Source organism: Neofelis nebulosa, chromosome 13 (genome assembly GCF_028018385.1).
Source record: "Neofelis nebulosa isolate mNeoNeb1 chromosome 13, mNeoNeb1.pri, whole genome shotgun sequence".
Lineage (NCBI taxonomy): Eukaryota > Metazoa > Chordata > Mammalia > Carnivora > Felidae > Neofelis > Neofelis nebulosa.
Window position 1 is genome coordinate 42445496 of NC_080794.1, and position 26442 is coordinate 42471937.

At 47.1% G+C, this 26442-nt stretch overlaps 1 protein-coding gene and 1 long non-coding RNA gene across 5 annotated transcripts in view; one reads left to right on the forward strand and one right to left on the reverse strand.

The window, feature by feature from the left end:
* The first annotated feature begins 4085 nt into the window (after positions 1 to 4085).
* On the forward strand, positions 4086 to 15212 carry LOC131492881 (uncharacterized). Its single transcript, XR_009252326.1, has 2 exons — positions 4086 to 6633; positions 10498 to 15212. It is a non-coding gene; the product is annotated as an uncharacterized LOC131492881 (long non-coding RNA).
* Positions 13302 to 26442, reverse strand: part of DLG5 (discs large MAGUK scaffold protein 5) — a 129108-nt gene continuing 115967 nt past the window's right edge. For all 4 annotated transcript variants that reach the window (XM_058696804.1, XM_058696805.1, XM_058696806.1 and 1 more), the window contains 5 exons: positions 19102 to 19245; positions 18742 to 18869; positions 17427 to 17536; positions 16619 to 16728; positions 13302 to 15127 (listed from right to left, as the gene is read on the reverse strand). In XM_058696804.1, coding sequence (XP_058552787.1) covers positions 15024 to 15127; positions 16619 to 16728; positions 17427 to 17536; positions 18742 to 18869; positions 19102 to 19245 — 596 coding nt within the window. In that variant the 3' untranslated portion in view covers positions 13302 to 15023. The remainder of the gene's footprint in view (positions 15128 to 16618; positions 16729 to 17426; positions 17537 to 18741; positions 18870 to 19101; positions 19246 to 26442) is intronic.

Sequence of the window (26442 nt, forward strand, 5' to 3'; positions counted from 1 at the left end):
TTTTCCTCCGCCTGCCTCAGGACATCATAGCTCGTCACGCCTCCGGCTGCCCACGGTTGAGCTTACAACTAGTTGAGAATCTCTCATTGGACGCCTACAGCCCGGAGAGACTCACCCACCCTTACCAAGGTTCCCTGCTCTCTTCCACTTCTTTTTGTCTTGGGGGAGAAGTGCTGACCAGGGATGGGAGGCAGCCCCTGGCCTTGAGGCCGCAGGCTGACGTTACTAACCCTGCAGTCACGCTGATGTCAGGGAGGCAGGGAGAGCGCATCTTCGTGGCAGCAGAAGCCCCTGAAGGGTGCTGAGTCTTCAGGCAAGTCTCAGTTTCCCCACTCCCAACCGATAAGGCTGGGAACAGATAATCTCCAATTTTCTTTAAGTACTGACATTTTAGGATCTGGCTTATTCAAAAGGGTCCCTGAGATACCCATGGGTCTTTATAATCCGCCGAACCTAAATTTAGGGACTGTGGAATATGCCCAGTAGAAGGCGCCCTTGGCAGATAGGAGGGTTTAAAATCTGAGTTGACTGACATCCAAATCATAGAAATGAAGTTCTCCACATATATGGGCTGGTTTTCCAGATGACGGACGCTCACTTTTCTAAAAGCACCAAAACTTAGAGCTCAAAACTGTAGAATGATAGGAAAGAAAACAATTGGTGTTTTCTGCATCCTCTTTTAAGGCTGATTTTCAGGAAAACCAAGTTGCAAACTGCATTTTAAAAAGTGGCAAGTGGAGGAAAAGCGCAAACTTCGGTGGGAAAGCGTGACGGGTAGCACAGAAGCAGCTGCTGTAAAGAGAGGCTACAGGCCCCTCCTCGGGGGCTTCCACGTGCCCAGCCAGGGGGCCGCTTGGGGCTGTGGCCCCCCCCCGGAGCTGGCAGTGCTGGGCTCTCCACCCGAACCTTGGTTACATGTATTTGTGCTGGATGTACATTGCATGCCTGGTGGCATTTCCCAGTAGTAAGGGATTTCAAAGAGCAGCAAAGGAGTTACTTGGGCAGATTTAACAACCGTAGCTTTCTATACTTCTTATGTGCGAAGAATCCAGCTCAAAAGTCACCCCTCATTTCGTCAATACGTTGTGGTGGCCGTGAAGATGCATCACCCACTCTCCTTCAAGAGAACCTGCTGTGGGCAGATCTCCTCCCCAGACTGACCGCTTTCAGCTGTTGCACGCACGAGCCCCGAGGCCCTGCTTCCCCTGGGCTGCTATCCAGGCAGAGGTAGTCATGCCGGCCCCCTCCTGCCAAATGCAGGGCTCTTCTAGCACCTTCCAAACGCAGCTTTGCTTGGGGCCTTTGGCCCGGTTGAGATTTTCTCAGAATTGCACTGCAGTTTGAGGCTCTTCCTTCTCGGTCCTTCCTTCCCTCTTTCTGTCACAGGAGTCGGGCCCACTGCCAGCTGAAGGCTTCTTTGCGCACCAACTCCCTCCCCTTTTATCCTTCACAGGCGTTTCCCCCAATAAACCTCTTGTATGTCTAATCCCATGTTGGCACCTGCTTCTCAGAGGACCCACACGGGCACCTATATTACAAGGCTTTTCCCCTACACATCTTTTTAAAAATAACGAGACCACCCTCGATGAATGGTTTTGTATATCTTTTCATTGACCATATTTTGAGCATTTTTCCATGCCATTAAATGTTCTTCAAAAGGGGCTTATGAAATGGCTGCATATTACATGTTACGAATGCACCACACTTACCTTAAGGCATTTAGACTCATGCTGTACATTTATTGCTTGAAGCTGCCCAGCACCTTTTTTTTTTTAATGTTGAGAGAGACACAGTGTAAGTGGGGGAGGGGCAGAGAGAGAGGGGGAGTCACAGAATCTGAAGCAGGCTCCAGGCTCTGAGCTGTCAGCACAGAGACCAATGCAGGGCTCGAACACACAAGCTGTGAGATTATGACCTGACCCAGTCGGTCGCTCAACTGATTGAGCTACCCAGGTGTCCCTGCCCAGCACGTTTTGAATAGCCTTCCTCCATATGGGAAATCCCTCACGTTAGGGGGTCCTGCCTCCCCAAGCTAAAAACCCACATTTGCTTTCTTGGGCTCCCTTACAGCTAGGGTGTCGACAGATGACTCTACCAGAAGCGGTCACAGGAAACCTGAATTAGAAGTGTACTGTGTGGGGAACATCTTCTACTGATGGCAGTGACAGGGATGTTCAGCTTTCCGGGCAGTGGTCCAGGTGGTCCCTGCTTGTGCCTCATCCTTCAAAGGCATTATTTTATTGGTTGTAAGGAAGTAGCAGGCCCATTTATAAAAAAGGACACTAAATATCAGAGATAAGTGCTTAAAGTGACACATCCATTGTTAGGTACAAATCAGTTGAGGTATTTTTGACTCTTGATCAAATGCCCCCATATTACACACCAGGTGACAGGTCAGTCTCTGAGAGGCCGAAGACAAATCAGTCCCAAAAGGGGGGGATGCTAGAAAAAGCAATTGTTTTATGAACACTGTGTCAAGGGCTCTAGAAACATGAACTTGGCTTCAAAGCCTGGTTCTCTCTCTTACTTGGCTATGTGTCTTCGGGAAAGCAACAAGCCTGTTTCCTTCCATGCCTCTTTCACTCTTTGAGAGAATTAGATAATGCTTCTAACAGCAGAAAAACTATTTATAAAAAGTACCAATATTAAATAAATGATGGTTCATTCATGCAAATAAATACTGTCATAAAAAGAAGAGGCAGATTCACATGTTTTGATATGGAGAAGTCTCCGTGGTATTGGTGGGGAAAAATCAAGTGACCAGGTTATGGTTTTATTTAAGTAAACATATAAGGGAGAACACAAGTCTGTTTCTTCCTTGTGTAGACATAAATTGTAACTGTGGTTATTTAAAGGAAGTAGAACGGAGAGCAGGTCAAAATACTCTTTTCTAAGTGTTACAGGAAGAAGTTCAGACAAGTGTACTTTTCTGTGATGAAAACCCAGGACTCACCATCCAGATCTAAAACTACATTTTGCCATGTGGCCTCATCTTTACCTTGCTGAACCACTTCAAAGGAAATGACACTAGGCGCCGTGCCTCTGAAGAACTGAGACAGCATTGCCACAACACATTGCCCTAACACCCCAACATCTTGACCCATTCCCTAATACAATTTCACTCGGGGTCCATATCCAAACCTCAAGTTTCCCAAATGTCTCATAACTTTTTTTCTTATAGTTGGTTATATGTCCTTAAGACACTTTGAATTTAAAACAGTTTCTTCCATCCATCCACCCTGCCCGCACCGCCCCCCCCTCCCGCCCCCGCCCCCCCCCACCTCCCACCCCCCCCCTCCTCCCCGCCACACACACACCTTTTTCTATACCTCGCACTGAAGAGACCAGGTGATTACCTTGTAGAATACTCCTCATCGTAGATCTCATTATTTCTTCATTCCCTAAACTTCTGTAAACCGGTGCCTGGATTTAATGGCTTGATGTGATCCAGGGGAAACATTTTTGGCACAAACGCCTCACAGGCGATGCTATGTCCTTACTTCACACTGCATCTCATCATAATAGCTGGTGATTCCATTATGAGATTGAATATATTAATGGACAACAGCAGGTCATATATAAAAATAGGACTTGGACCCACAATCTGTAGCCACCAGGCCAGACAACCTCTATAACAGTTGGCTCCAAACGGTCAAGAGTTGGTCAATACCTGCCAGCTTCCGTAATTTTTGCCGCGGCATCTAGCTTAGTAAAACCAACCACAGAAAGCCGAATAAGCACCCTAACTGATCACGCAGGATGCCCCCCTGCTAGTTAGCCTGCCTCCAGCTTCCCAGGCCAACAGACTGATCAGAGCACACCTGACCCTTTCCTTTTCCACCACACAGCTTTCTCACTCCCCTGCCTGCCTTTGAGTCTCCACCAAAGGCAAGTGCTGGGGGCTGACTCCCTTCCTACGGCAAGCTGGGAGTAGCCCTGGCTTGTTCTCATCAGAGCAGCTCCTATTTATTTCCACAATTGTTACTGATGCTAAGTGGGATCACATTTAATGTGGTAACAGCCAGACCTCTCACAATGTCAACGACAACAGAATCTAACGTCAATTCTTGCAAATACTATTTGCCACATGCCTGTTAATATTTACAAGAAAAAGATGGTTTAATTTTTTTTCTCTACAATGTAATTTTTTTAATTAAAAAAAGAAAGTTTGTGTTTTTTTGTTTTTTAACTAAGTGCCTCCAACTAGGCAATTTTAAGTCTTGCATATCTGGCTCAATAATGCAAAATAATGTCCTGTTGCTTTAAAATGACAGGGTTTCATCCTCTTTTCATTAGACATGTGGTTAATTAAATTGACCTCCTAAAAATGAATTTAATTTAATTTGAATAAAAGAATGCCACAAATACTGATTGCTAAAAAAGAATAAAGAATTTTAACCCTGGAAAAAACGTAGAGCACAGAGCCTTTGAAAGTCACCTGGTGTAATACATGGCACATAGTTAGTATCCTGCAATATTAGGGCCCATTGCCATGGTGGTGCACATGGCTCATGACCAGCCCTTTTTTCTGTCAGGTTATGTTCGGTCACAATCCGCAGTGCATCCTAATAACCGCGTTGCCACCCCACGGCATGGTGGCATTGCCACAGGGCCACCAACCTCTCCTAGTGCCCAGTGGGAGGGAAGTACAGCACCATTTTCCTCCCTGGACAGCATCACATATTTCCTCACTTTCCGGGACCCTTGAAGAACACTCAGTGTCCCTTGGTCCAAGTCCCTCATTCGTGCCTCAAGGTCCTAGACGACACATCCGGCTCAGGATATTCTATAAGGATCAAGGGCGTGAGGCAAGGCGGGCACTCTAACTTGTTGAGTGCTAGCAGAAAACCTCCACCCCCCCATGACCCCAGGGAACCCAGGGCTATTACAAGCACATAAATTACTACCCACAAACCCTAAAGCAGGGGCCAAGACTTCTCCTAGCACCCCCACCCCCAACATGTGGGCACAGAGCAGAGCTTCTTGTCTGGCTTGACATGAAACATCTTTAAACCTTTTTTTTTTTTTTTTCTTTTTCAACCACATTCCCTGTTCTCCACTACCTAAGAAAGACAGGAGATAGTGGATGCCCCCTCCACACACTTGCCCCTCACCCCGAACACCACCCCAATCTCCGGCCCATCTTCGGAGGGGCATTGTCAGGGAAATGGGCTCTCTTTGGTGGGATGTGAACCTTGTGCCCACTTCACATGGGCTTGTACTTTCCCACCTCTACTGATGGCACCTGCATTTGCATTCTCAACTACAAGAGCCCCATCTGCTGCCATTGTAGTGTGTGCAATATAGAGCGAAAGGCCACACCAGCGTTTTGGGTTATGCAGAAAAAAGTAGGATACAGAATACAGGGTGTGTCCCTTCTGGATGAGAGGGGCGGGTGGGGAAGCTCATCTGATTTAGCTGGTGTCTGCTTTAAGAAGCCATAGGGACAAGGATGAAAGTCTGTCCTCTTTCTGGGATGAAGGGTGGAATGAACCCGAGAGGAGACATCTCATGTATAAAAATATACATTTTTATATCTTTTCTACTTTTGAAGCAAAAAATAAAAAATACTCCAGGAAGCCCTGATCAACAGATCCTTCCAGAGAGAGATCTTCTAAGCCAAGGAGGCACCTCCAGTCCCACCCACTGAAATCCTGAAATCCTTTACTCACCCATCCCACCTCATCACCCGATGTGTTTCCAGCCACTTCCTTTCTTTCACATCTCCACCTGGTCCCCCGGGGTCACGTGAGGCCTGCAGGGGCAAAACCACAACAAAGAGTCCAAGAAGCCTTTCCTGCCCCCCAGCACTTCCTACAGATGGGCCGCCTCACAACAAGGGGACACACACCTCCCCCACTGTGGGCCTCTGGCCTTTCATCCCTGCATTTCCCCCCCATAGATTGGCTGTCATACCGGACTATTTCGACTAGCCTGAGGACACCAAGTACATCCTAGAGGATGTCTTCGGGTCAGAGCCCATGTTTGATCCTGCCAGCTAACGTAGTAACAAGTATTGTAACTGTGGCTCCTGGTGTCCATTCTAAGGCTTCGAACCCAGCACATGATGGTGTGTGCTCTATCACCAACTGGCTGCTGTGGGGACATCAGAAAGCCTTCTGCGTGAGAGTTTAACCCCTCCAGGGTATCTGATGGAGCCTGTTTGTCAGCCTTCTTAACCTCTTCTACTGCAGCAGGAATGGCTGAATGTCTGCTTCCACTTGGCAGACCGCAATCCCAATGTTGGTTTTGGCTCCCCCTGATGGTGCTGGCTGCTGTCATCTGGGCACATTCAGACATATCTTGACTTGCTCCTCCGCTAACTCCTTCCCTGATTGACCTCAGGACGACAGCCATCATGAGGATCCAACCCAAGGCCGCACACTGACCCAATCAGTGTTTGGTGCAGAGAACTGTAAGTGATCAGATCAAAGACTCAGTTCCTGCTAATGGACAGACACCACAAAGGCCTTCAACCTCTTTGAAGGTGATCAGCACCGCGTTACCTTCTCCACACAGCAACAATGCCAAAGAGTGTACCAGGGACACTTGTGCAGATTGACACAACTTTGATCGCAGTAGCCTGTGCAGAGCGCCTGCTACAGTGACTTCTGCTGGCCGAGCAGCTGGATGGTAAGCAGTAGCCCTTGACCTCTCATGAATAGCACCATCGTCAAGAGCGTCACATAATCCATTTGTTACACAGCATAGGAAATCAAGCCTGCTGTTACGGGATTGAAGGATGGACTCCAGTCGGGATGAGGCATTGCTTTGGCACGAAGGCCAATACGCTCCTGTCCCCCCATACCTGGGCCCTCCTCCTTGCACTGTTGGGGAAAACAAGTTAGCAGTCTCCTAAAGACCCAGAGAAGTTCTCCTGCTAGGCTTCCATCCATGTTCTTTTGCATTTGTAGACATTTTGAGAGGCTCCTTCCCTGCATTCTTAAGGGCCAATTATCTGGGCTTTGACCTGAAATAAGGGCCCTGCCTTCTGATCTTCAACGATATGTACATGGACACACACCTTTCAGATTCAACTCTGAGATTTTTGGTTCTAAAGAAACAACTGTATTCCCCACAAAAGATGACCTCAAGCAGCAGCCTCCTTAGAGAGGTGCTTGCTTAGTCTAGACCCTGTAACACTGCAAAGAGATTGAGAATGCCATTAAAATGGAATTTTTAAAAAGACACTGATTTCTAAGAACAAAGGGAACTGTTTAGAAATTATAAAATGCTATCAAAATACATTCCAAACACAAAAATGTAAAAGTTATTGTACTTCAAGAGACACGTAAACTTGCAAAATGCAAAAGTTAAACATAAATTACCTTCATGCTAAGTATTAGCAGATAATCTTTAAAAGTAAGCTGTTCGTAGGGGCGCCTGGGTGGCGCAGTCGGTTAAGCGTCCGACTTCAGCCAGGTCACGATCTCGCGGTCCGTGAGTTCGAGCCCCGCGTCAGGCTCTGGGCTGATGGCTCGGAGCCTGGAGCCTGTTTCCGATTCTGTGTCTCCCTCTCTCTCAGACCCTCCCCCGTTCATGCTCTGTCTCTCTCTGTCTCAAAAATAAATAAACGTTAAAAAAATAAATAAATAAAAAAAAATAAAAGTAAGCTGTTCGTCAAAAGAGACCACCGTTTTCAGTAAAATATCTTGCAATTTTAGATACATTACTTTCATTATTTCCATAGAGAACGAAGACCAGCATGCGTTGTTACTGAACTCAGAGGACCTTCTGATTCTGCTGTTTTACCATAATGTATTCTCAGACGCTGGCCATGCCACACCACGAGCGGCAGAACGTCCCAGTCTGTGGCTGGACCCCAGGGGCCCTGCCAGTCCCTCCTTTACCCTCACAGGCACTCGGTTCTCAGAACCTCTGTCCCTCTTTCACAGACTCAAGCAGGCGTGAAGTGGCTTAGATGATTAACATCCTCAGAATGGGTAGCATCTGTACAAAGATAAAGAGAACTCCAAAATAAGCACGAGATTGGTTTTATCCCAAAGGTAACCTGGTGTTAGAAAAGGGCTCAGGCAATCTCCTATAACTGCATAAAGCCTCTCGATGTCTGATGTCCGTATCTGTGAGGTACCGACTCCACATTGAAGCTTCTATGAAGATTAGGCTAAGTGAATCTATAAACAAACAACAAACTTAATCTGAATGCCCATTTGTGGGGAACTGGTTAGGTAAATGATTGGTAAACGCCCCTGTGATGGTTTTTTGGAGGATGGTTTTTTCGACTTGGCTAGGCCACAGTCCTCCATTACTCAAACACCCAGCTAGGCATGGCCATGAAGGGATTTTTCACTTGCGATTAAAGTCCCTAATCAGCTGACATTAAGAGCAAGGGAGTATTCCAGGATAGTCTGGGTGAGCCTGATTCAGTCAAAAGACCTTGGAAGCAGAAAGGCCTGTAAAGGGGAGACCTCCCTGGAATAAGGGAAGAAACTGCACGAGTGGACAACAGTGTCCGCTCCCCTGAGGAGTTTAACCTGCCCACTCTTCCCTCCGTCAGTCCCCTGCCCAGGAGACCCACCGGCCTGGGACCTGCAGGCGGGACCCCCAGCCCTGTGGACCTCACGCTTGCTCGCCAGCACTCACTCTCCCATAAGCCCATATCTTGTCACAGGTTCATGTTCACACACCCACGGTCTGGTTCCTGCTGGCCCTGCCTCTCCTGTCGAGGCTTGAACGACATACCCCCCAACTGGAAGAGACACTGCTGTTGAAAGGCATGCATTTGAGGTCCTTCCGGGCCCCCAGTGAGATCAAAAGAAGTGTAAAGGACCATGAAAAAGTGTAAGCCTGCCTTCTGGGATAAGAAAACAGAATGATACATACACTGCATTTTGTTCCTCCATTAAAACAAAGTAAATATAGGAAAAGGATTTCTTTTTAAAAAACTATAAATCCAGAAACACAGGGAGAGCAGAGAAATAGCCACCACAAAGTCACTTTAGAAAATGAAAAGGAGGGGCACCTGGGTGGCTCAGTCGGTTAAGCATCTGACTTGGGCTCAGGTCATGATCTCATAATTCGTGCGTTTGAGCCCCATGTCAGGCTCTGTGCTTGCTGACAGCTCAGAGCCTGGAACCTGCCTGGGATTCTGTGTCTCCCCCCACCCCCCACCCATTCCTCCCCCACTCATGCTCTCTGTCTCTGTCAAAAATAAATAAACATTAAAAAACAATTTTTTTTAAGAGAAGATGAAAAGGAGATGGGCCAGTGGCAAGTTATGTAGCAGACCTAAGCATGCCCGATCCTAAAACAACAAGGGAAAACAAGGCATTCTCTAATGCAAGGAACCGAGGTATTGTTACTTCTAGAACCTGGGGTGGAAAGAAGACTCAAGGAATTTCGGAAGGCCAGAAAGAGACTTATTCCTAGATTCCAAACTCCAGGGCTCCTGCACTTCCCTCAACTCAGCAGAAGTCAGGAAGTTTTCTCCCTGAAGAATGTAAGAGAGGTTTTCTGGACAAGGGAATGGCAGACACAGACCAGAGGATTGATGGCACACTGAAAACGAAAGGAGTATGTGGCTGTGTGCTGCCATATTGAATGCTAAATGTCAAGTATCGGCCTTCCCCCGCCAATGTGGTGCCACACATGCTGCCAGGCCTGCCCTTCTGGTCAGACCCAAACGACTCCTCTGGGGAATCCGACCAACTCCTGCAGACGTAAGGGGCTCATCACTGACACTGCCCAATGAGTGGCACAGCCAGTCCATGATAATCCTCAGCAGACACCCAAGGATTCCTAGACACCTGAGGTCAAATCCTCTGAGGTCAAATCCAAGGCTGAGGCCAAGACAAATAGGAAAAAAAAAAAAAAATGGAGAAATCAGATTCAGGAGAAAAGACAAAAGAAAAAAGTCTATCTTCAGACAGAATATTGTACCCAGGAGACAAATCCAGAATGACATAAAGAAGAACGTTCAGGGGCACCTGGGTGGTTCAGTCAGTTGAGCATCCGACTTCAGCTCAAGTCATGATCTCGTGGTTCGTGAGTTCAAGCCCCACATTGGGCTCACTGCTGTCAACCCGTCAGCCCAAGAGCCCACTTTGGATCCTCTGTCCCTTTCTCTCTGCCCCTCCCCAGTTTGCACTCTCCCAAAAATAAATATTAAAAAAATAAAAGACCATTCAGAAAATAAAGAGTTCTTGGAAATTAAAAGCAAGATAGCAAGGATGAGAACTCACTAGAAGGGAATGACAAAGTTGAGTAAATCTGTGTGAAAGAACAGCAAAATGACAAAATATACTGACAGGGGATCAGAAATGGAAAGACTCAGTCAAGTACAGCTGACACACGAATAACTGAGGCCCCATGCCAGTTGTCGATGCAGTTCCTTCTTATTTGGGCTCTTAGCATCGAGGTGCTGCCTCCCAGGCTTCCTGACCCAGATGTACCGATCTGGAGACAATGGTGAATACAGACTTGGCTACTCTTTTCTTAATTCAGAACTCTTCTATTTTTTTCTTCTTTTTAATTCAGAACTCTTCTAAAAGACAGTGTCAGGAGAAGGTAAACCAAGTCACCCTGCATATTCCGATATTCCAATATTGGAAAGAATTCCAATATTGACCCTTTCTTCTCACAAGTGGCACCAGAAACAAGAGATCCATCAAGAGAGAGGAGAGCCCAAGAAAGAAATGATGAAAATCCCCAGGAAAGCAGAGGAGAGATTTTGGCATGAGAGCTGGCACCAGACTTCTTCAAGGGCAACGAGTCAGGTTTGGGGCAGGGACTCAAGACAGAAACGGGAAGGGCTGTTAGCACCAGTGTCTCTCTCTCCACGTGGCTTTGCTAAGAGCAGTGCATCCGGTGACCCTGGTGCACATTCTCATTTCTACTAGGCTTGTCTTGACATGAGCTGACAAACTTCCTGCCCTGCAGATCACCTTGAGGTATCAGCATTCCATCCCACAGAAGTGTCTCTCTTTGAGTTGCTGGCAAAATCCAGACGGCGGTGGTGAGCACGCAAGCAGCAGCATCCCAAGTCCTCCGATCACATTTCCGTCAGACGGTGAGGACCTCGTGTACGGAAGGCACCGCTGCCATGTGCCCCGACTGGCGGCCCCGACCCCCCTGCCCCTGGGCCCATTCTAGGCCTTGTGTGCTGACTCCCCCAGAAGGGGCTCCGGTAAATTCCCAAGGGGGCTGAGAGTCACTCTGACCCAGAGATCGCATTACTCTTCCTGGCCAACTTCATCTAATGGCGGCAATATTGTTCTCTCCCCACACAGCTAAGTTGGTACTGGATGCCAGGTGTTTGCAACACTGAACACTATATTCTTTCAAGATCTCTCTGTCGGGGATAAAAACAGAAAAGCAAGGAAATTATTAAACTACAAGTCAGGGCACGGCTTCCTTTGGTGGAAAAGGCAGAGAATTTGACCATGTTGGGCCTAAGAGGCCTTCTGAAGGATTGGTAGTGTTGTGTTCGCTGAAGAGAAACACCCTGCCCATTTTATTGTTGTTTGGGCTGTACGATTACATTGGACACACTATTCTATATGTAGGATACACTTCACAGTTGAAATATTTATAGATAGATAGATAGATAGATAGATAGATAGATAGATAGATAGATGCATAATTGCAAAGAGAACATCAAGGGGAGCCATCAAAGGGCCAGAGACTAATTCGGGCGGGTACGAGCCGGTGAGGATATAGACAGACGAAACAAGGTCAATGAAACCTGCAAGTTCGAACACCAGTGGCAGGGGGCAGTGCCACCGCAGGCCCTGTGAGAGGATCAGCCCTCTGATGCCAGCCACATGCTCCCCGGTGGCATAGGCTTGCTCTGAGTCCCGCCCTGCACGTCCTTGTATTTCTCTCCATCCTTGGTATCTGATCCAGGTGGCCCTCTGCCCTGTCCATCTAAGGCGGGCAGCAGGTCGGTTTCCTTGCACCAAACCCTTTGTTCCAGCCAAGGAGAGGTCCAAGACTCTGGGGCGGAGCCTGGCTCCTAGCCCAGACCCTGTCAGTTTCCACTCGTAAGCACGAGATGTCGAGCAGCTCCTCTGACCTCCGAAAAGGCTACCTGGAGCTGGGGTTCTGTTGAAGCCCCATTTCTCACACCTACCCCGGATGTCAGCACGGGAAGGGTCTTAGAGATGATGTAGCCTACATTTGTCTTCAAAGGCCCAGGTGCTGAGGCCATGAGTGTGATGCATCCAAGGCCTCACGGCCAGACGAAAGTCAGCTCTGCCTTTCCAGAAGGATCTGAGCCTGCATGAGACAGACACCTGCTTGGGGCAGAGCCCCATCTGCCTCTGCAGCCCTCCTTGCTGCCCCAGTCTCGGCATGGCTTAGAGACGAGCATGAATTCCCTCAGTGGTACTTTGTAGCATCCAGAAGCAAGCGCTCTGGGATCTTAGCAACTCAGCGGGCCTCCACTGTTAAAAGCCATAGTAAAAAAAAAAAAAAAAAAAAAAAGCCATAGTTTTTTTCCTTGTAATCATAACAGAAAACCAAGTTTCCTATAGGAGATTTGGAAAATACAGATAAGTCTAAAAGACCCATTGCTAAAACAAGTGGCCCTTGCCCCCATTTGCCAGGTGGGTGACAAAATCCGTGCAGCCGCTGCCGCTCTCACCCTGGCTCTGGGCAGCCCGGTGGCTGGGTGCACATGGACAAAAAGAGGAGGCCCTCTGGGCCCCGGCCAGCCGCACCAGCCCCCCACCCCCACACCTCAGCTGCCACAGTCCACACAGCCCTGTGACTCTCGTGGCCACCAGTGAGCCCAAGACTGCAGGTCCACGATGGAACTTCACCCAGCAAGAAGGGACCAAGGAGATACTAACACCAAGTCAGCCCCCGCTGGCCAGGTCACCGCAGCGGCATGGTGCGGTGCCCCTGCACGCCTCCAGGCAAAAAGAGCAGAGGAGAAGGACTCTGCTCTGACGGAGACCTCGGCGCATCTAATGAGGCCAGTCTGGGCTTCCTGCCACCCCAGAACTCCAGAGAGCCCTACGTGGTACTGCAATGCTGGGTCCTATCACAGTGCAGCCCCCACACCAGGCGCGGCCTTCTTTAGCCCCAGGCCTGACCTGGGCCTCCTCCCCCTACTGAGGACATTAGGGGATCTCCGTGTCCTTCAAATCTCCTTTGCTCTTCACAGCTCTGAATGTAAGCAGCTGAGGGTGCAGGCAGCAGGTCAAAGGGGCTCCTGAGCATCACAGGCGCTGGAGAGAACCTCGCACACCAGACAATTCCGGCTACATGCAGAGAGCCGAAGGACGGGGAACAGACGGAAAACCAATTTAAAAAACAGGTATCTTCATTTCAACAGGTTACGGAAATTGACCTTTATTTATTGTACTAAAGTCTGTGTAACTTTTGATACAAAGTAAGGTTTTAGTACAGAAAATCCCAGTCTGTCAGAACAGTACCTGTGCACACTACCATCACAGTCCCACTCGGGCCGCAACCCAGAGAGACAGCCAGAGGGCACCAGGTGGGACCGGACAGCCCACCGTCTGTCTTGGTTGTCTGAGCTAGAAGACGACGCGTACCTGTGAAACAAAGGGCAGCACTGAGGACTGACACATGTCTCTTTTTGAACAACTGTGCAAGAAAATATATCCCTTTTTTTAAAAAAATGTCAGTTTGGCTAATCTACAATCTAGTGTCTAGAATTACAAAGAATAAAATGAAATCAAAGATTTCTTGCTAGTAAAATGAAATGTTAGGAATAGTATTAAAATATAGGTCCTACCCCAGTGACACTTCCACGGAGCCCAGTACAGTACCTATTATTAACAGGACGCACAGTTTAAGGAGGAACCACATCAAATCTTCAGCCGGAGATATCCAGCATCAGAAGTGCAAAAAAAAAAAAAAAAAAAAAAGAAAAAGAAAAAAGAAAAGAAAAGAAGAAAACCCAACCAAAACAAAACCCCCAACAAAGACGTTCTTGTGGGGTCGTGTTTATGCTGGGAGCACGGTCACCGAGACTAAGAAGGTCCTCAGCCGCTCTCTAGATGTCTGACAGTGAGGACACTCAGCATTAAGCTTCCCCTAAGCGCTCTGGGTTCAAAGTCTGAAACACGAGTGTCTTCACATCAGAGACAGCTGATGTACCTGCCCCAGCCCCCAGCGTTTAAGAGTTACCCTGCAAAAATTGCACTGATAAAGCGGTCATTATTTACAGAAGCTGAAGAGGTCCCAGTAGCACGCGCCAGCCCTCGGTTAACTAACACCCTGCCCAGAACTACGGTGTGGTGGTGACCCCAGGTAGAATGCGGACGCAACAATCACAGATGGAGAAGAAATGAGAGAACACGGAAGGTAGGAGAGAAAGCCCGAGCAATGAGGGTGCAGGAAGCCTACGTGGTCTTCCTGGCGCAGGAAGGGAGAACACGGCTGCTGGTGACTCAGCCCTACAAAGGCACTGGTCCTGCCACAATAGCGGCTAAGCCTGCACAGTCACCGTGTCCCTTCCAGGAGAGGTGCCACCGTGGAGTGGGAAGTTTCTTGAAGCTCTGGTCCCACCGACAGGAACCTCCCAGAGCAAAGTGGGCCCCAGCGAGGTTCCAGAGTCATTTTGCTAAAAGCAGGAACAAAACCCAACACACACCAAAGCAACACGGGGGGTGGCTGACAGAGGGATAGGGCTGGGCACCGACAACATGGAGCCGTTCAAGTAAACATAAGCAACCAATACTTAGAAAAGGCTTGTAAACGTGTGATCTGAAAGGTTGTCTTTGCAGCATCTCTGATCGGCTGGCTAAAGAAAGGGTGGTGTTGAACCCCTCTATCGAAAGTCTTTTGTGTTTTTTTATTTCGTCTTAAAGCACATGTGTGAGAGGAAGGCAGTCCAATGGCCTGGGCCCGGATCCTGTTCACTTGTGGCCCTGGGTCTACAGAGGAGATGCTTCCGGAGTCCATGTGCACAGGTCCTTCCCCTCCATGTTTATATACAGATAGACTTGTACTTTCAGTCACTGAGAAGGAGCTGGGCCAGACGTTTATGCCGGCAGACAAGCCGCAGCGACTTCCAGCGTGGCATTCTTCTACAGCGGGCAGGCTGGAATCCACAGGACTTTGTTTTGTTCTTGATTGACCATTGCCAAGATCTGAGTGCAAATGCTCGACAGGGCTCCTCCCTGGATGACCCCTGCAAGAGAGCCCCCAAACACATCATTGAGTTCAGAGTGAGTGAGACCCCAGGCTTGTGGCAAATAAATACATCTTTTACTCTTTCTGGTTTTCTGCCTGTTTGGAGCTGCTTGGTTTTCTTTCCTCGCTCTCTTCCATCAGCAAGAAATTGGGGAAGAGAAAGAAAAGAGTTGAGTGCAAATAACTTTGGTTTTTTTATCTGTCCCTCTGCTCAGCTGTTGAGTAGGAGGATGCTGAAAATGCGGACTCAGATGAAGGTTGGTGTCAAATTTTGCCAGGCTCAGGGGCGCCTGGGTGGCTCAGTTGGTTAAGCGTCCAACTCTCGGTTTTGGCTCAGGTCAGGATCTCACGGTTTCGTGGGTTCGAGCCCCGCGTTGGGCTCTGCGCTGACAGTGCAGACCCTGCTTGGGATACTCTCTCTCTCCCTCTCTGCCCCTCCCCCACTCACGCTCTCTCTAAAAATAAATAAACTTTAAAAAAAATTTTTCTTTTGCCAGGCTTCGTGGGCCCCTGTAACAGGGATGACCAGGATCTGCCCACTCACACCAACTGCACACTCTCACCGCATGCCCTGGGTGGGGCTTGCCTAGTCTTGCAATGTGGAGCCTGGCACATGGGAAAGCAGTTTGGGGCTCTGTTGCGATGGTTCAATCAGCAGCAGGATTCTCCAGAAACAAGAATGGGTTTAAGGAGCCGGGGCATCCCCATAGGCCAGTGAAGACTCCCAGGCAATATGATGATACGTCCCCAGCTATGGCCAGCCCTGCCCTGCAGGCTTTCAACACCAGAGGTCCCGTAGACACTAGCCCAGAGCTCTCAGTGTGCTCCATGGAACAGCACCGGTAGACAAAATGGTCCCCGGCCACTTCCCACAGGTATGGACAGAAATAGACAGGGAGCATTTAGAAACTGCTGTTGAACTGTGACAAGAGTAATTTTATGTCTGTTGAAACTAAGAGAAGAAAGTCAAAGGTTATATTGTGTAAGTTCTGGAGTTTTAAATTTTCATTTCTCTAGTAATTACTAACATATTTGACTAAATACTGGTCTGTGACAGATTGCAGATTGAAACTCCCATACACATACATAGAAGCTCCGAGTCTGGTTTTTGAGACCCACTGTTTTGCACAAGAAACACAAAACCAGATCACAACAGTCCCTACAAGTGAATTAGAATCACGGTCCTTGCCTCTGCGAGCCCAGTGTTAATTAACCCCACCACAAAAGACTGGTTTCATCAGAGGTTGAAAGCCACAAAGTGAAGTGCTTCTTTTGGTTCGCGGTGCTTCGAAGATCAAAGCTGGTAAGAGTGCAGCTTTTTCTTCGCCAAACCGTACGGCGAGAGTGGAGCGCCCTGGAGGGTGTGAAGGGTAGATGGCCGCAGCCACCAACTAGAATGCTGGAGCTCTACGCTCGGCACCTGTGCTATGAGATGAAATTGTTGCTGCCTGGGTAAAAGTCCGGGTGGACAAGGCCAGACCACACCTACCTGTGAAGTATCTACTGTACTCCTGTTCGATCTTCTGAGCCGTCTCAAACTGCTCTTTGGAATGCCTCTGAGTCACCTTGTCCTTCAGGTAGATGGGGTCTCTCTGCTCCCTATCAGACATCCAGAGAAGCAGGCTGAGTCTCCTGCCTCCCTGGGCCCTCCGCCTTCCAGAGTAACAGGGCCTCTGTCAACAGGGCCCCATGCGCTCCTCTGGTAAAGCACAGCGACAGCCTGCAGGCCCCATGGAGTGCTCTGGGCAGTAGGCGGGAGGTGGGCGCCCCACTGCGGGCACACAGAGAACAGACACACCCCCCCCCCGCCCCCCAGCTGGTCCCCAGGTGCAGGAACCAGAAGCTTAGAAGCACAGAAAGGCAAAATGGAGAGGAGGGCTTGACGAGCTGTCAACCCAACCAGTGTGAAAACTAAAGCTCAGTGAAAACAAAGGCTCATCCATGACCCAAGCCAGCTCCTAGCAGACCTGGATCCAGCCCAGGTCAGCTAGTCACCGTGTCCCCGTGAGCACCAAGCTGAGAGGCGGAAGGGCAAAGAGGGGTGGGACGCCCAGGAAGCAGAGCAGACAAAGCCGCGCATACTCCGGGAACCGTGGCAGCAACCAGAGAGGGCAAAGGTGCAGTGGGAGGAGGGCTGTGCTTGGTTAGCCCTGCCTGACTGAGCGCTGAGACGGGGAGGGTCCCACACACACTGCCCGTCTCATTCTCCCACGTCCGCCCCCACTGCCTAGCGTTTGAGCCAGCAGCCCCATCCCCAGCAAGGCCGCTGCCGAGCCCCCGCCGAGCCGGGCACCTACTTGATGTGTTTGGCGCTCTTGTAGTGGATGAAGATGACAATGGGGTAGATGTGCATGTGGTGCAGCCGCTCGATGGCATGGGGGGAGATGTCCAGGAGACAGTGCCGGTTCTGAGGGGGGGAGGGGGAAGAATAAGTGCCCCGGGACAGGCAGGGGGCGGTGGGCTGGGCCTCAGAAACACTGACACCCTTCTGAGGACACCTCCTGCCTTTCTCTGCCACTGCTGGGTCCCACCTCTCCCACACTGCTCTCCCTCACTCCATACACAAACACGAAGGTCTTACCCGCGAACCAGGCAGCATGACCAGTCTTCCACGAAGACCACGTAGGAAAAACCGTGGGGAGCTTTACCCCAGAAAATCTCTCCCCCACAAGCTGTCAACTCTGATGGTGGTCAAGGCTCGGAGCCAGGGTGGAGTGGGGTCTGGACAGCCCACCTCCAAACTTCCTGTCCTTCCTCTGCCCAGATACAGGGAACTTTCTTAAAGCCCACCCCCAGCCGGGCCTCAGAAGCCTCACTTCTGCCAGATTGAGCAAAAGAAGACATGGAGATTCAGCAGAGCCTGCCCCAGGGAAGGGGAGTGCGTGTCTTTGAGTGGCTGTGACTGAAACGTGTCCCGGGGTTCCCTGAGCCTGTGGGCAGAGTGTGAGCCAAGGAAAGACCACGGGCCCTCTGCACGTGGCTCTCCCCAATGCCCGCAAGCTGCAGAGAGGGAGCCCAACGTCGGCCAGCTTTCCACCTTCCTGGAGCACCCCTAACTGGAGCACATCCACCTCCTTCACTCAGTGAGGAGGAGACCAAGGAGTAGCCACACCTTCAACAGCTGCTTTTCCAATATCCCTTCCAGATTTCCCCACTCTTCCTCATGCTGCCTGGCAAACGGACCCCAGTACCTTCAAGAGCCTTAAAGACACACAGAAATGGCTCTTAATCCTTTCAGGGGCAGTGACCCTGATGGAGGCTGGGAGCCCTGTCCCCAGAACAAGGCACATGTAAACACGTCTGCACATAAGCAGAGCAGATGCAGGACCCTGCTGTAGAATCCCCCATGTGGGGCTTTCCTAGAGTTCAAAGCTCCCATCAGATCCCCTCAGAGGGACAGAGGTGACATGTGCGCAGAGACTAGCATCCTGTTGGTGACCGTGGAAGCACACAAAAGCAGTGGGGGCAACCCTCAAGGAGAGCGACTTGGACTAAAGGGACACAGGCAAGTTCACCGAAGGCCCAAGAAACACGCAAGGCAGAGATCCAAAAGGGCCAGGCATCCAAGTCCAAATGCTCAAACCCTAACCCTGGGTCTGAGGCAACAGGTACCTTTTCTGTGATCTCCTTTATGGAAGCCACTGTGGTCACATCAAAATGGCCACTCCTCCGCTTATAGTCGACGAACAGGCAGTCTTTGACGCCCCGCTCGATGGCCTGCTGGGAGGCCTTCATCACCTCTGCAAAGCACAGACACGGGAATGAGGGTGCCCCCTGGCATGGTGAGCTGTCCTGGCACATTCTGGGCAAGGACACTGTGCAGAAGAGCAGTTCTGCCATCCTTACTTCCAGAGAAGGATCCAGAAGGCACACAGCAATGTGACCCAAGTCAGGAGGGCTCGGAAACACCGTGGAACGCAGCCCCAGGGGACAGGTGGACATAGCCCAGTAGGCACAGAGGGTGCCCCTTACCAAGGGGGCATCTGCAGAACTTGCCGGGCGCCTCGTTCACCAGCATCTCCTTCACCACGTCCAGTAAGGGCCCCAGAATGAGGACGGGCCTCAGGGAGGTGCAGTCTACTTTCTGGACCCGCTGATAGGCAAGGCTCACCGAATCTGTGGGAGACAGGGGCAGTGTCACAGGCACGTGCCTGGAGCAGAGGGAGGGAGAGAGGCCGGGGACCCACTGCTGCCCTGACCTTTCTCAGCCCAGGCAGCTTTGCCCACTTCAGGCCACACATCCAGAGCCAGGTGGAGTGAGCAGCTCAGCACGGTTCGCCTGTTCAGTACTGGAGAGTCCCCTTGTCCTGGGCACACCAAGCTCACGGGCAGAATTGAGGGGAAGTCTGTCCCCTCCCTCACCCAGACCTCCACACCTCCACACCTCCATACATGAAGATTATCCATGTATATCTACATGGCTTCCTATAGAGCATTTCTCAACCTGGTGACCAGCTGACCTGTTCCGGTCAGCAGGGGAGGGTTTGATGGCCACAATGACCATCTGGGAACTCCTATGCATTTCTGACTAAAGCCTCTGAGGAGTCCTGGGGCAAAGGAACTGCTCCACGAAAAGATGAACACATCTTCCCTTTTAAAAATCAGAACATTACAGGTAAGGCGAAACAGCTCTGACACCCATTCTCCAGTCCTGGTCCCCGCCAGCCTCCTCATAACCACTATTATGAGCTGGAAGTACATCCTTCCAGATGTCTGTTGTTGTCACATGTTGATTTTTACATACTCAAAAAAGACTAGTAAATATGCTGTGTGTGTGCATGTGCCCAACAAAAATGACACAACACTATAAACATTCTGCACCTCCCTCTTCCAGTCAGTGTTATGTTTCCGGAAGGCATCCCTGTTAATTCATACTGCCCTCCCACATTCCTTCTGAACTTCCCATGCATGGATACACTGCGTCTACACCTCCATTTCCCTGTGTATGGACATCAACTCACTATGCCTTCAACTTATTTGAGCAAGAATCATATTCTACCCTAATGACTATGAACATTCCACACAGTGGGATACCAATTTAGAAGATTCCTGTTCCTCCCTGAATAATCTGCTTTGTTGGAAGTCCTCACAATTACAGATTCAGAGAGCTATAGAACATCTCACAAGTCATTAAATCCAACCACAGAAAATATAAAACTCCCTGGGAAGAGAAAAGATACATATAGAGAATCTGGAAGTAACATAATGTAGGCATGTAAATCACTCTAAATCTGGTGTAGATATTTAAAAACGAAAGCATAAAAGTAATTATAAATCTATGCTAATCTATACACTGATAGAAAAAGAGGTAATAGGTGTCATAAACAACATAAATGGGGTTGGGGTCACAGAAGTGTAACATGGAATTTTTGCAGGAGACTGAAATTAAGTTATTATCAGTTTAAAATGGATTGTTATAACTTTAAGACTTTAAGGGGTTTTATGTAATTTCAATGGTAACCAAAAAGAAAATCTCTTAAAAATATACATGAAGGGAAATGGGAAGGGAATCAAAACCTGTCACTACCAAAAGCAAACAAAAAAACCCGAAACCCACAAAGCATACAACAGCAGGCAGCAAGGGAGGAAGAGATGGACAAAAATGGTATAAGACACACAGAAAACAATTCAAGTGGAAATAAGTCCTCCCATATCAGTAATTACATGTGAATGGATGGGCTGAATGGATAAATAAATAAGATCCAGCTACATGCAGTTTGGGAGAGTCACTTTAATTCTAAGAATACCCACCGGCTAATAGTGAAAGAACAGAGAAAAGCTATTTCGTGCAACTGAGAACGTAAAGAGAGCAAGGTAGTCATGTTCTAGCAGCCTACACAGACTCTCAGGCAGACGATGTCACAAGAGACAAAGTAGGACATCATATAATGACAAAAGGGTGAATTCTCCAGAAAGATACAACAATTATAAACACACATGCACACCTAACATCAGAACTCTCAAATACATGACACAAACATTGACAGAACGGAAGGAAGAACCAGCAACACAATATTCATAGGGACTTCAAAGCCCCACTTTTGTTATGGACAAAACAGCCAGACAGAAAATAAGGAAAGAGCAGCTGAACCACAAAGCACTACATACCACGTGGACCTAACAGACAGGCACAGAACACTCCAACCAGCAACAGCAGAATACACACTCTTCTCAAGTGCACAGGGAGCATTCTCCAGGATAGACCACAAAATTAATTTAAGAAGACTGATATTATATAAAATATCTTTTCTGACAATGGAATGAAACTAGAAATCAACAGCAGAAAGAAAAAAAAGGAAAATAGACCCATACTTGGAAATGCAACAAGTCACTCTTAACCCAAGGGTCAAAGAAACAAATCAGAGAGGAATTTAGAAAACTTTGGAGACAAATGAAAACAACACAGCATACCGACGCTTGCAGGATGCAGAAAAGCAGTCCTAAGAGGGAAATCTGTGGTAGTAAATGCTGACATTGAAAAAGAAGAAATCAACAATCCAACTTCACGCTTTGAGGAATCAGGGGGAAAAAAGAAAAAACTAACCCAAATTTAGCAGAAGGAAGGGAAAAATAGAGAGCAGAGATAAATCAGAAAACAGAAAACCAGAAAAAAATCAATGAAACCAAGACTTGGCTTTTTAGTAAGGTCAACAAAATTGACAAACTCTTAGCTAGAATAAAGAAGAACAAAAGGGGGAAGCCTAACGTAACTGTAGTAAGTGAAGAAAGGGACATAACTGATTTCACAGAAATAAAAAGGATTATAGAAAACTACTATGAATAATTATATGTAAACAAACTGGACAGCCTGGAAGAAATGATAAATTCCCAGAAACATAGAATGTATTATGACTGTGTCATGAAGTAATTTTTAAAAATCTGAACAGAGCTATAACAAGGAGACTGCAAGTAATAGAAAAAACTTCCCAACAAGAAAAAGCCCAGGACAAGATGGCTTATTCAGCAGAGAATTCTACCAAAATAAAATTTAAAAAATTAGTATCAGTCTCTTCACACTCTTCCAAAAATTGAAGACGAGGGGGCACTCCCAAACTCATTCCTCAGCACAACAAGAAAACTACAGACCAGTATCCCTGATGAATATAGACACAAAAATCCTCAACAAAATACTACCAGACTGAACTCAACAACACATCAAAAAACACATCATATGCCATGACCAACTGGGATTTACCCCTGGAATGCAAGGATGGCTCAACATACAAAAATCCATCAATGTCATACACCGTATTAACAAAATGAAGGACAAAAACCACATCACCTCAATTGACACAGAAAACGCATTTGACAAAACTCAATACCCTCTCATGATAAAAACACTTTACAAACTAGAACAGACAGAAAATACTTCAACATAACAAAAGCCATATGAAAAGTCCATAGCTAACATCATATTCGATGGCAAAAGATGGAAAACTCTCCCTCCAAGAGCAGAAACAAAGGCAAAGATGCCCCCATTTGCCACTACTATCCAACAGGCTTACTGGGAATCCCAGCCAGGGTAATTAAACCAGGAAAGAAAGACAGCATCCACGTTAGAAAACAAGTACTAAAATTATCTGTTCACAGATGACACAAAATTATGCAACAAGTTCTAGAGAATACACACACACACACACACACACACACACACACACACACACACACCCTGTTACAACTAATGATTTCAGCAGTTTCAGAATACAAAATCAACATACAAAAATCAGTTGACTTTCTATATGCTAACAATGACCATTCTGCCAAAGAAATTAAGAAAACAAACCCGTTTACTAGAGCATCACAAAGGAAAAAATACTTAGGAACCAACCTAACCAAGGAGGTGAAAGACTTGTAAACTACAAACTACACAATATTGCAAAAAGAAATCAAAGAAGATACAAATACATGGAAAGACATCCTATGCTCTGGACTGGAAGACTCAGTATTGTTAAAATGTCCATACTACCTAAATCAATCTACAGATTCAATGCAATCCCTCTGAAAATCCCAATGGCATTTATTGCAGAAAGAAAGAAAAAAAAAAACCCTGAAATTCATATGGAATCTCAAGCGACCCTGAATAGCCAAAAGAATCCAAAAAGAACAAAGTTGGAGGCCTCACACTTGCTGATTTCAAAACGTACTAGGAAACAACAGTTATCAGACAGTGTGGTCCTGGCATAAAAACATATATACTGACCAGTGGAAGACAGAGAGAGCCCAAAAATAAACCCTGTATAATGGCTACGTGATTTTTGAAAAGAGTGCCAAGATTACACAGTCAGGAAAGGACTTCAACAAATGGTGCTGGGAAAATTGATACCCACATGCAAAAGAATGAGGTTGGACCTTTATCTTACACCATATACAAAAATTAACTCAAAATGAAATAAAGATCCAAACAGAAGACCTAAGATCATAAAACTCTGGGAAGAAAACAGAGAACAACCTTCATGACATTGGTGTGGGCAATGGTTTCTTTTTATTATTACTTGAGAGAGCACAGGTGAGAGTGGGGGGCAGGGTGGCAGAGAGAGAAAGAGAGAAAGAGAAAGAGAGAGAGAGAAAGAGAGCTAGAAAGTGAGAATCTTAAGCAGGCTCCACACTCAACACAAAGCCCAAAGCAGGGCTCAATCTCACAACCATGAGATCACGACCTGAGCTGAAATCAAGAGTCAGATGTTTATGGAATACTATTTGGTAATGAAAAAGAATGAAATCTGGCCATTTGTAGCTACATGGATGGAACTGGAAGATATTATGCTAAGTGAAATAAGTCAGGCAGAGAAAAATAGTTACCATACGTTTTCACTCATATGCAGATCCTGAGAAACTTAACAGAGAACCTTTGGGGGGGGGTGGGAAGGGAGGAAAAAAGAGTTGCAGAGAGGGAGGGAGGCAAACCATAAGAGACTTAAATACTGAGAACAAACTGAAGGTTGATGGGGGGTGGGGGAGAGGGGAAAGTGGGTGATGGGCATTGAGGAGGGCACCTGTTGGGATGAGCACTGGGTGTTGTATGGAAACCAATCTGACAATAAATTATATTTAAAAAAAGAAAAAAAGAGTCAGATGTTTAACCAACTGAGCCACCCAGGCGCCCTGGGCAATGATTTCTTGAACAGAACAAAAAGCACAGGCAATGAAAGCAAAACAGACAAATGGAACTACATCAGATTTTAAAACTTCTGAGCATCAAAGCAAATAATAGAGTGAAAAGGCAACCTCTGAAATGGGAGATAATATCTGCAAAACATACATCTGATGCTAACATCCAGAATTGATTTTTCGAGGGTTTATTTAAATTTCAGTTAGTTGGGGCACCTGGTTGGCTCAGTTGGTTGAGCATCTGACTTTGGCTCAGGTCATGATCTCACAGTTTTTGAGTTTGAGTCCTGCATCAGTCTCTGTGCCGACAGCTCAGAGCCTGGAGCCTGCTTCGGATTGTGTGTCACCCCCTCTCTCAGCCCCCCTGCTCCTTCTCTCTCTCTCTCAAAAATAAATAAATATTAAAAAAAAATTCCAGTTAGTTAACATACAATGTGGTATTAGTTTCAGGAATCGAATTTAGTGATTCAACACTTACATAGAACACCTGATGTTCACCACAAAAGGTGCCCTCCTTAATACCCATCACCTATTTCACCCATGCCACACCCATCTCCACTCTGGTAACCCTCAGTCTGTTCTGTATAGTTAAGAGACTGTTTTTTGGTTTGCCTCTCTTTTTTCCCTATGATCATTTATTTTGTTTCTTAAATTCCACATAGTGAAATCATATGGCACACTTAGCTTTCTCTGACTGATTTATTTGGCTTAGCATTATACTCTCTAGCTCCATCCATGTTGTTGCAAACAGCAAGAGTTCATTCTTTTTGATGGCTGAGGAATATTCCATTGTACATATATACCACATCTTCTTTATCCCTTCATCAGTTGATGAACACTTGGGCTGTTTCTATAATTTGGCTATTGTTGATAATGCTGCTATAAACATCAAGGTGCACATATCCCTTTTAATTAGTATTTTTGTATCCTTTCGGTAAATACCCAGTGGTGCAACTGATGGATCACAGGGTAGTTCTATTTTTATAAAGAATTTCTACAACTCAACAACAAAAAGACATATAATTTTTAAAAACAGGCTAAGGATTAGAACGGACAATTCTCCAAAGAAGATATACAAATGGCCAACAAGTTTATTTTTTTTTTAAATGCTCTACATCACTAATTATAAGAGAAATGCAAATCAAAAACTACCCTCAGATATGACCTTTACACCCATTAGGATGGCCACATGAAAAGAACAGAAAATAACAAGTTGGCGAGAATGCAGATAAATCAGAACCTTTGTGCACTGTTGGTGGAAACGTAAAATAATGCAGCCATTATGGAAAACAGTATGGAGGTCCTTCAAGAAAATTAAAAATAGAGGGGTTCCTGGGTGGCTCAGTCGGCTAGGTGTCCGACTTTGGCTCAGGTCATGATCTCACGGTCCGTGGGTTCGAGCCCCACGTCGGGCTCTGTGCTGACGGCTCGGAGCCTGGAGCCTGTTTCAGATTCTGTGTCTCCCTCTCTCTCTGACCCTCCCCCATTCATGCTCTGTCTCTCTCTGTCTCAAAAATAAATAAATATTAAAAAAAAAAAAATAGAAACCATACGATAAAGCAATCCCACTTCCAGTAATATAGCCAAAAGAATTCAAAGCAGAGATATTAGCACACCCATGTTCATCCAGCCTTCTTCATAAAAGCCAAGAGGCAGGAGGAACCCAAATTCACTGCAAGATGAATAAAAAAAATGGGGTAGGTATACACAATGGAATACTATGTAGCCTTAAACAAACAAACAAACAAAAAGAAATCCACAGAAATCCTGTCATACTACAACATGGATGAGACTGCAGGGTATTTGCTAAGCAATTAAGCCCATCATAAAAAGCCAAATGCTGTATGATTCCACTCATATGAAATGTCTCAAGTAGTCAAAATCATAGAAACAGAAGTAGAAGGTGATGTGGGTGTCAAGGTGGGGAATGGGGTGGGGGAGGGAAAATTAGTGTTCTGTGGGTACGGTTTCAGTACGGCCCGATAAAAAGTTCTAGAGGTCTTGGGCACAACGGTGCAAATACACTTAACACTACTCAACTGTACCACACTTACAACTGTTAAGATGGTAAATTTAAAGTTATGTGGATTACTGAGCAAGAAAAAGGTCTGCTGAAAACATCCAGGCTCTCCAGGCTGAAGCACCCGGAGACAAAAAAAGAGATGGAAAGGCATATAAAACATAAGGGACATCGCCAAGCAACTG